At 36.1% G+C, this 11,037-nt stretch overlaps 1 protein-coding gene across 1 annotated transcript; it reads right to left on the bottom strand.

Annotated features, from left to right (window-relative positions):
- Window positions 1-775: 775 nt before the first annotated feature.
- LOC105041896 (protein trichome birefringence) lies at window positions 776-3,687 on the bottom strand. Its single transcript, XM_010918964.4, has 5 exons — window positions 2,353-3,687; window positions 2,063-2,255; window positions 1,773-1,966; window positions 1,528-1,686; window positions 776-1,413 (listed from the first exon to the last, which is right to left on the bottom strand). The coding sequence occupies exons 1-5, from the start codon at window positions 3,501-3,503 to the stop codon at window positions 1,074-1,076; spliced, it is 2,037 nt and encodes a 678-aa protein (XP_010917266.1). The 5' UTR covers window positions 3,504-3,687; the 3' UTR covers window positions 776-1,073.
- Between the last annotated feature and the right edge of the window lie 7,350 nt (window positions 3,688-11,037).

Genomic DNA, 11,037 nt, shown 5'->3' on the forward strand with positions numbered 1-11,037 from the left:
TGAAACAAATATAAATGGTCGGGTGAACAAAGTGGTTTAAGTCACCTTTGTTGTCAAACACTCTAATGTCAATAGGAGCCACAGAGGGTCCCTTCTAGATGCTGATACACCGTTCCAGTGTCATCATTTTCTACAAAAATCTGGCACCCTCCAACCTGTGCTCGGATGACCGTGAAGTCCAACAAACTCTTCCTAACATTTGATAAATATTTGACCAGATATCCTCCTTGTAGAACAATGCTGATTAAAAGAGAGAAGCACAAACTTATACCTACATAGCATCTTGACCAATACAAACAAGATATAAGCTAGATTTTGAAATTGATGAAATTTTTTTAGTGTCATGTAAAGAATCCATTCCAATATTTTCTTACTTGCATACTTCAAGTCATTGAAGCCATCACAGCAAGCAATGAATAACATCAAAAGCAAGCCCATAAGATGATCCCTAGCAATCTCCCAACATTACTTGGCCTAGGTTGGTAAGCAGCAGTAAGTCCACTAAAAGAAATCTTGAAACAGACATTTGCAGAGTTCATCTCTTTCAGCATGTTTACATGCAACATTTCTGATACCAAAAGTTATGCTGTCGATAATGGATGCTGAGCAAATAAGCCTTAGTACTTCATCTTGTAGAAAGCTTCACTATTGCAATGTGCATTAATACAGAAGTTGAAAACAACAAACAACTCCCACATATTGTAAAACAATTTGCTGAACCTATGAGAAGGCAGAACGAAGAAAAGAAAGGAATGAAATAGGCACAAAATGCTTTATAATCACAGATATGGCATTCTTTATTTCAAATTAACACATTACATAAACTTTACACTCTACTAGCCTAAAAAGGCTTAAAAGAATTGTGTATGGATGAGGGAGATCACCAAAACAGCTTACTTTCCTCTGTGGTACATAAAAAACTTATGTCTAAACCTTTCTTCTTCAATAAAACTCACTTTGTTTCTCTTTATAAAGACAGAGAAACTTAGATCCCTCCTTGGTTATTTGTTTCTGCGATATAGATTTAATATGCAAGCATCCACCAATTTACCATCCATCTCTTTATTGTCAATTCACTGTACTAGTTGATGTTGTTTAATCAATAGCTGTGCATATAGTAGCTCATTCCAAGAATCAGGCACTCCTGGCAGGCACCAGTGGCTGCAGTCCTGGTACCTCTCAGGGGACCTCCTCTCCTCCTCAGTAAGATTTTGCTTACGATATATGGAAGGGTGGGCATCTTTCCTGTAATCGGTCATTCTTGTGATATTCAAGTAAGAGACAGGAGTCTTCATTCCCTTGATAACCTTTTCTAAGACGAGCATCTTAGGTGGATAGGTGGAGAGATACTTCTTGTTCTTAATGGGCTCTGTCTCTTTGTCACATTGGCCACCGGAATTCCATTGACCCCCACTAAATCATACAGAAAACGACGAATCAATTTTCATTATATGAATCAAAAGAATGATAATAGACCTCTTGAATCTAAACTTTCAATGAAAATAATCAAGGAAAAGCTTTAGTTACCTGAAATGGGAGGCAGAGTAGCCTCTGAAGAAAACAAGTGTTTTCTTAGGGTTCACATTGGTGTCCACCCATTTTGCCCATGTATTAAGAGCCTTATGAAATGCTTCCACAACATTGAGTTCACCATAGACATGGTCTCCTTCTTGGTAGTAATCTTTCCTGTAGGGAGTAAGCTTATTTAAATTTGACTCTCAACAATGTAATGCATATAGAAAAAAATTCCACAAGCTATATTTCTAGATTACCCTTTGGAGGTCTTCTCATGCGTCCACCAGTGCCCCGTATTGAAGACAATGACATCTGCATTCTTATACCTGGGAGATGATCTCTCAATTGTGTCGAGCCTAAGCGTTTCTTTTGTCTTCCCATTGCTTACTGGCATCTCCCACTCCTGAACAAGAAATGGGGAGCGAAAGAACTCCACAGAGCAGTTATAGTCCTACACACCAATTAGAACTGAATACATCAATATACCAGTTGAGAGGATGATTTCATGGAGAAATGCAAATGCTAACTTGGGGATGGAGAGACCAACCTTGAATATAAAAGAGTAGGAACCCTCAGTCCTGAATTCATGCCTACCAGATGCCTCGAAAACCTTCTTTTTATCCTTCACAGAGTTACTTAGAGCACAAACCAGAGACTCCCACATGTTTCTATTGAGCGAATCGCCGACAAAAACTAGCCTCTTTTCCCTCAATCTCTCTAACATATCAGTTGCATTCAATCTGAACATAGTATATAAACAATTGTACACATTACATCAAATATGTAGCTGAATCAAACTTTGCATAATTATCAAATTTCTGTTCTAAATTTTCTTACCTCGGGATGTCGCAACCATCGGGCTTCCACCGGAGTTTCTGGTAAGCTCGATCCGGCCTTCCATTGAGATAGCAGTTGAAAGGTTCATCAATGTGAGGGCAAGATCCCTCGGGATAAAGCGGGTATGAATCGTCCTTCACCCAATTCCCTTGGAATATATCACAGCTCTTCAAAGCATTGATCCAGTCATCTCCCTTCTGAATGCCACCACTCGGGGTCGATGCAGTCGAATCATTTTGCTTTCCAAGTGAAGCTGTCGAGTTTGAAGCTCTTTGTTCGGCCTTCGCCGGAGCTTCGCTGCTCTTCGGACTTGAGGAAACTCCATTGGCTGATTGCTTCTTTTTCGAAGCTCCCTTTTCCTGAGGACCATCTCTTGATACCTTCTGATTATTTCCCGGAACTCCATTTCCATTCGAAGCAACTCCCTTTCCGGTGTGATTCTTTGAAAGAACTCCACTTCCCTGCAATCCAACTCCATTTACTGTCTGGTTTTTCTCCAGCGAGACTCCATTATTCTTAAAGCCGACTTCATTTTTCGCCTGATTCTTTTGAGGAATCCCATTTCCCGTCTGGTTCTTCCCGGAAACTCCGCTCACTCCACTTTCCTCTTTCGTCTGGTTCTTCTCCGCCGCCAAGTCTTTACCTTTCTTCGTCGCAGCTACCCCTTCCACTGGATTCTTGGCCGAAACCCCGTTTTCCGTTCCTTTGTTCTCGGAAACTCCACTTCTCTGCAGCCCAATTCCGGGTTCCGTGTGATTTTTACTTGCCAAAATCCCATCTTTGTGCGACTCGACGCTATTCTCGGTCTGATTCCCCCCTGCCGACACTTCCTTGGAAGGATATCCCAGCAAAGGAGGCGACTTTCCGGGGGACGGCGAAGAGGAATTGGGGAATATATATGAAAAGAGAGAGGAAATCTGGGATCTATAGGGGGCGGTGGAAGAGGAGAAGGAGGAAGAGGTGAGGAAGTTGTTGAACAAAGGGGAGCCGTTGGTGGAAGGATTGAAGGCGAGGAAAACGGTGCAGGCGACAAAGGCGAAGGCGAAGCCGTAGGCGAAGAGCTTCGTCCGCCGGGTCCTGACCACGGCGAAAAAGCCCTTCAGATCGGAGCCAAAGCTCGAGGACATGGGGAGCTTTCCGGCGTCCAGCATGGCCGAGAAGAAGAAGAAGAGAGGAGAGACGAAGAGGAGCTCCCAATGAATGGTTCTCTCTTCGGGTGGGGCAGCAAAAAGAGAGAGAAAGGTAGTGGGGGTTGTGGTGCTCTTTGGGAGTGAGGGAGGGTGGAGAGGGAGAGAGAGAGAGGAGGGCAGTGAACAGCTACCTCGTGAGTGAAAAAAAAGCACCTTCGTTTCAGGGTTATGTTATTTCCGCTGGAGGTAATCCTGGATGGTCTGGCATCGTCATGGAATAACTGCTTTTTATATATCTAAACTATAAAGGATCCCAAGTAGCAGATATAACCATACGGTATCAGCTTTTGCATCTTGAATTCTGTAGAATACCAAATATATTATTTATAAATATAATTTTTAATTATAAAAATATAGAATACTAAATATGATAATTTTAGACTACGAATGATTAGATTATCCTGAGATAAAAATTGCTGACAATATCGGAACATTTTGATAATTCTCTTTGGATCCCTGAATGCCATTTATATGTATATTTGATAGTTTATAACTCCGTGCCATGAATTGGATATAATTTTTTTTGAAAAAATATTTATTTTTATTGATTTATTAATACTTATTTTATATATATTTCAAAAATAATTAAAATAATAAAAAATATATTTTGTATATAGTATGGATTATAAGTTAGTTATAAATTATTTTATTTTTTCTTAAATTTGGGGTTCTCCGGCTTTGTTTCTTTTTCTGGACTTTCAATTTTTTATAGACAATAGATGTTATTTCTAACTTAGAAAAAAATTTAATATTTTTATATATTATTGTTGGAAAGTTGGAGAAATATTTGAATTCAACTTATTTGTGTTGGACTCATTTAGATTCACATATGTTTATTCTTGCTTTTTTTTAATTTATCTTTTTTTATAAAAAAATATATCGACGATGGTCGATTTATTTGTTTAGTCATTATATGTGCACAATTATTTTTATATGAAATTAGTCTAATTTTTAGAAAAAAATTATTATTGATATTTCATGAATATGAAAATAAAATTGATAATTCAACATGATGTTCACCATATTAATGCATTATTCTTAATTATTATTATAAAATATTATAATATATTTATCTATAGGCCTATCAAATTGGAAAAGTTCAAAATTTTTTCTAATTCAATGTTAATATTTTTCGATTCTAAACCTAACCTAATATTGATTTAAAAAAAAATAATGATATTTAATATGAATAAATAGCAGTAAATACTAACACTTTATCAAAGACATGTATACATATGCACCCTTGAATTTTTCTCCATCTAAGAAAATTTCTACCTACAATTAAATGCTATATATGTGGTATATAGAAAGATTTGGCCTACTTTCCTTCCTAGAAAGTTCTAATAATATCAGCAATTGGTTGTAGTAAAAAAAAATATTTTTATAATTAAAAAATAGATAGATCTATTATTTTAAGCTTTCTAAACTTTGAAAATAAAAATTAATTATGTTTATATGTAGGTCAAGATTAAGTATATATTAGAGTGCTAAACACTATCATTAAGAAAGATGGTTTCATAATCCAAATACAATAATTTTAAAAGGAAAGTAATAATTAATATTCTCAATTTATCAAGAATCGACTTGATTAGAATTTTAATAATCAATAATTAATGAAGGGCCTGAGAATATGAGGATTAGAAGAGATGGTTGGGCTAGCCAAATAATTAATGGAATAAGCATTAATAAAATAGTATTTAAGCTATTATTAATCAAAATTATTTCTTAGCATTTATAGTGAATCTATTTTTAAAAGATGACATTCATCGAATAATATTTAAGCTAATATTAATTAAAATTATTTTTTAACATTTAAGATGAGCTTTTTTCCTAATGAATAAATATAATAATTTTGAAAGTATTTCTGAAACCAAAAAATAAAATGCAATCTTCACTTCAACCAAAAAAAAAAAAGATATAAATTCTTTTGAAGCAAATAGATACAATTTGATTTCTATTTTGGAAACATATTCAAAAAAAAAATTGAGGCTCTTAAGTCTCAGTTTTATTTTTTATTTTTCACTCGATACTCATCTTAAGGCATACACATATAACATGTGTTAGCTTGAATATATATTATTATACTCTATGGGTCTCTTGCCGTCTAGTTTTAAAGGGCCCCTACAACTAAGACAGCATAGATAGATTAAGAGAACAAAATAGCTCGCTAATATCTAATGCCCAAGAGGTGGGCGATGGCTAGGGAGTTTGAGGTCTAGTTAGTCCGAGGTGAGGTGGTGCTCGAAATCTTATCAATTAGCTTCTGCTGGTACCCTTTGAGCCCGAACAAATCCAAGTCAAAACTTAAATCTCTAACACTTAGCAATGCCTTCAGCCTGCTACTTAGAAGCTGCAAGGAGGGCAAAGTCGTCAAGCCACCCGACTGGTTCATCTAGGCTGTCCCTGCACCCAAACCTGATGAAGTCGATGATGACATACCCAACCCTGTGTACTGCATCATCATCAAAGCTATCACCATATCTAACGATGACAGCAATGATGACGATGACTTTAGGAAAGAGAGCACCATCCTGACGATGGAGGTGCCAAAAGGGCTGACAGAGCGGAGCTCCTCAAGCTTGTGGGTGAAGAAGCGAACATGGTGGTTACAGTCAATCTCGTCCTTATAGAGGTGGGTGTGGTCCTAGTCTGGATGGAACCAGCTCTGGAAAACCCCATAGAAATACTCGTAGGCATCCCTGTTTTGATATGACCCTTTTCAGAACTCTGGACAAGCTACTCCCCCTCTAATCTTGAATGCTTTCGTGGCCCCTCACTTCACTATTCCTACCGAGCCCAACCTCTTGCTGCCATCATGCCACCTTCCTCATCATCGTCTCTGCCTCCTCCACCCTCCTCCTCCTCCTCCTCCTCATCATCCTCGTCCTCTTTCTCCTTCTCTTCTATCTCTACTATTTCCTTCACCACGCTCGTGTTTGCGACCATTTCCTCCACTCGACTCCCTCGTTGCTTCTTTCCTTCACTGCTTCGCCTTTCATGACCTTCGCTTTGCCACTACCTTCTTCGACCCTTCCTATTCTCTCGATCATGGTGCCTTCGCCAAGGTCTTCTGTGGCCTCTCCTCAATGGCAAGTCTATCACCGTCAAATATTTTGACCTCGCCTCCTTCTCCTTCCCTCTCTTCTCCTCTTTTGACTGTGAGTTTTGAACAGGGCCGGCCCTGGGGCAGGTCGAATTGGGCGACCGCCCCAGGCCCAGGCCCTGTATTGATATTCCAATAGGGTGCAAGGATGATTTTCTATAATATTATAATAAAAAAATAATTACATAGATTAATGATGGGTTTTATATGCTACTTAACGAATATATCTATAGAAAATTATTGCACGTAAATTAATTTTTTTAATGATAATTAATGTTTAAAGTATGTTAATTTTTAATAAAAAAAATCTCATTATTTAGCCCCAGGTCTAAAAAATATCAAGACCGGCCCTGGTTTTGAATTTGAAGCATATTGAACAATTTTATCAGGAAGATTTTTTGTCCACATGGTTTTCTCTTATTTTTCCAAATCTTGATGTGTCAAATGGAGGCTCAGCGAAGCTTGACAGAGCCTCTGTTATAATTTATATATATATATATATATATATATAAAAGAGATAGGTATGAAGAAAACATTGGGATGACTCCAAGATTATACCAAAAATCAGTTTAAGACTGTAACTGAATTGGGTGGAGATATGTTTGGATGTTCGAAAATAAGATTTATGAGCTAACTGATTTTTGGAAGATATTTTGATCCTGGACTTTGTATAGAAAATATGTGATGCCAGTTTATATTATAATTCCGATAGGGAATGCACCCATTTTGTTGACTGAACCAATTCCTCCATTGCTCATGGCGTGCTAGTGGTATGGAGCCTTTCAAGATACATTAATTTATGATGAGACGTGTGATTTGATGGTATTTAATTGCATATCTACAGGTAATATGGGGTCAAATTTGTTGTTGAGATTTATTACGTATAATAATCAAAATTATTATTTTCTATTATTATATGGTATTAGTGCCTAAGATTACATTAATAAATTATTATTCATATATTAAGTGATATCCAACAATTAAACCAGCACAACTTGTGTTTTATAAAAAAAAAAGAAATCAATTTAACTTATGCAGTAAGTATATATGCATTGCTTGATTTTTCGAACATTAATAAATTTTTTTTTTCAATTATTTGAAAGCTATTTTGTTTTATCATAAAAAATATTTTAACGAATTACATCTTGTATAATAATAAGTCAGATTTATCTAATTGTACTTTACTTTTATAGCTCGGTATTCTATGCATGGCTTAAAATTTAGGATTTGGAACACATAAATTAATTTCTAATGATGATTCAAAATGTATAAAATATTTATTCATATTTTGCATCTTTTTAATTTCCTAGTTTGTAAGTGTTATTTATGTTCTTAGATCCAACATAAATATTTAAGATTTATTCGCTGTATATTAGTTTATAGAACGACTAATGAGATGGTAATTGCTAGTTAGGTTCTTGTTTCTACTCTAAATTAGTGCTACACTAGGATATCGTCTCTCTAAATATAAGAGCATCAGAGAATAGGGAAAAGCAGTAGGGTCGAATAAGTAATTGCACATAATGTTCTCATTTTTGTGGGCCACCAAGACACTCTCTTAACCTATGCTTCTCTCGTGAATGGTGAAGAGGGGATGATTCCATGTGGTCTTCGCCGCGGTTGCCGAGCCATCTCCGCGTGGCCCCTCAACTCAACAATCAGCGGGTCCGAGCTCTGGCAAAATCGAACCTACATTATGTGACGTGGAGATTTATGAGCCGTCAAATTTTTCTTCCCGTTAGAAGGTGAAAGGTCTCGATCTTTCCACGCAAGGGAATTGCATCATAGTGGGGGACAGCTTGTGCTCGAATAGGCAATTAATCACGGTAGATGGGAGGGGGAAGAAGATGAGGTGCAGGCTTGGGGGAGAGAGTTGGCGTGGACACTTGGACTCGCACTATAGATAGGACCGCTATATCCGTACAGATGTCCTCCTCTTTGTTGTCTTTGGAATTGCTTTATAATTTTATCAACGGTGTCCTTTTGAGCCCCATGTTTTCCGCGTTAAAAAATGTGATGGACCCGAGCCGCCTACGAGAACCTCGTCGCCGTGACCCCTCACGGACGGGTAACGGTTCATTTGGTTCGCGCAATTTTTTTTTTATAATTTATATTTGATTGAATATTTATTTTTTAAAAAATTATATAAAATATTTATTATATTATAAGATCACATCTTTTTATCACCGAATTCTATATAAATATTAATATAAATATAATATTATTATAATATAATATAATATCAGACCATAACTGTTACATCATATTTAGTCTTGTACGGATGTTTTCGATTTTTGAAGATACGACGGACACGTGGCATCATGATCCAATGATTCAAAGCACGTGCTCTGAGAAATCTTATATGATCCGAAAAGTACCACAAACACCGACACCTAATCAATCACAGTATGAGATCAGTAACGCAGCGATGCCTACATCATCAAATTTCCATCGATCCTATGCTACTTCCATCTTGACTCCTTATAAGTCGTCTCGTAGATCGAACGCTCTTAGGAGCATCTGGCGACCAGATATCACTGGGTTGGCATTCTATTATGTAGACCCATGATCTCTCCAGATGTGGGTGGTAGATCTCGTGGCAACCTACTGACACCCACTCTTCTGATTCGGATAGCTACTCTTTTAACTCTGACGGTATCCATCATTATAGCTCTGACAGCCACGATCCCGACATCGACTGACGCCAATGGCCTGCAAGGCTATCCCATGCAAAAAGAGGGACTAAGGGAAAAATAGGAAGACTCTTGTTCCCATCTTCTTCTTCTATTGTTCTCCTTCTTCAACTACCACTGAATAACTGTCGGTGGGTCCTCCACTAGAGAAATCCTACCTTGTTCTCCGATGGTCGGACTTTCTTTGCAGGTGCTTAGGTCCAATCGGATCTTGCCTGCTCCAGTGACGTGTGGCCCTCGATTCGAGTCCTCCAGTCAGATTACTCCAATCACTTCCGCCACTTCAACCTAGCTAGAGAGAAACGGTAACCATAATAATTTATTATATTAGTATAATATTAATATAAATATTGATATAATATTAATATAAATATTAATATATAAATATAAATATAATATTATATTAATATTTATTAGGATAAATTAAAAGATATTTTTAGAAAGAAAAATAATTATCAATTCTTATTTCATGAAAATTTTCAAAATCCATCGATTTATACTTTTCTATGAAATATAAAAATTATTTTTTTATAAATTTTATTTTTATATTTCTCTCTTCTTTTGAAATTCTAACTAAATAAGGAGCCTTTATTCCACCTCCCAGGAATTGCCATTTTATCTCTCAACTTCCCATGAACTAAATAAGTCCCAAGTTCCAGCTGCACTGAAATGGGTCAACTTGAGACCAGTTCCAATCCTTTAGGTTTGATTTGATTTAATTCTTTGGGCATGATTCTTCCCGAAGATGTACAAAATGCGTACGTATTTGAGAAAAGAAAAAATAAATGAAGCTTTAAGTTTAAAGGTATATTACATCGAGATTAGAAAATTTTATTTACATAAGCATAATATTATACTTTACTTTAAAATAATTATTAGTGGAACGATTTGAGTTATGAAAATATTTTTTGTTTTATTAAATAATATTTTCAGAAGAAATCCAAACTTTTCTATATTTTTGTTGGATCAGTTTTTAAATCAATTTTGAAAAAAGTCATCCTTGATGAAATAATTTTGTATTTGAACATGGTTGATTTTCAAAAATATACTTTCTTTCTTTTGATAACGAATATATATTTATATCATTGTAGAATGAGCACATCCGATAGAATTAGGGAGAAGGATGTCATGAAGTGGTCTTAAGCGGAGTTTTATAAATCCTGCAAGACACCACCCAAGTGATAGATGATATGTGAGCCAATTTAGCATAGCTTCGTAATAATATTTTAATTTTTTTAATAACTTGAGTTAATAAGAGAGAATAAGCTATACATTATAAAAACATAGGAGATAACTTTTGGTATCAAAAAATCTAGTGAAAATATATCTTATTTAAAACTCAATTTTATATGTAATATAGATAATATTGAGTGCCCCTCTAATTGATGATGCACAAAAGCCATCCTAGAAAGACTCAAAATGGGCGATACCTATCCGTTGGTTGCAGTTCCCATCAACATGTCGGTTTTTTGATCATCCTCCAGACATACTCAATTAGACGCATTTGCTGTTCAAGATCTTAACCATCGTGAAGACAATCAAATGGCAGACTAGATTGCCAAACAAGCTATGCAGGGAGATTGTTATTTCTTATTGGCTTCAGCTATTCCTTCCCAGCTTCAGTTTATTCTCACTGCAGGCATGGGTTCTACAGTATTTCTCAAGTTTTGATTTTCCTATTTAATAAGACTCAAAATAG

This window comes from Elaeis guineensis, chromosome 3 (assembly GCF_000442705.2).
Source record: "Elaeis guineensis isolate ETL-2024a chromosome 3, EG11, whole genome shotgun sequence".
NCBI lineage: Eukaryota > Viridiplantae > Streptophyta > Magnoliopsida > Arecales > Arecaceae > Elaeis > Elaeis guineensis.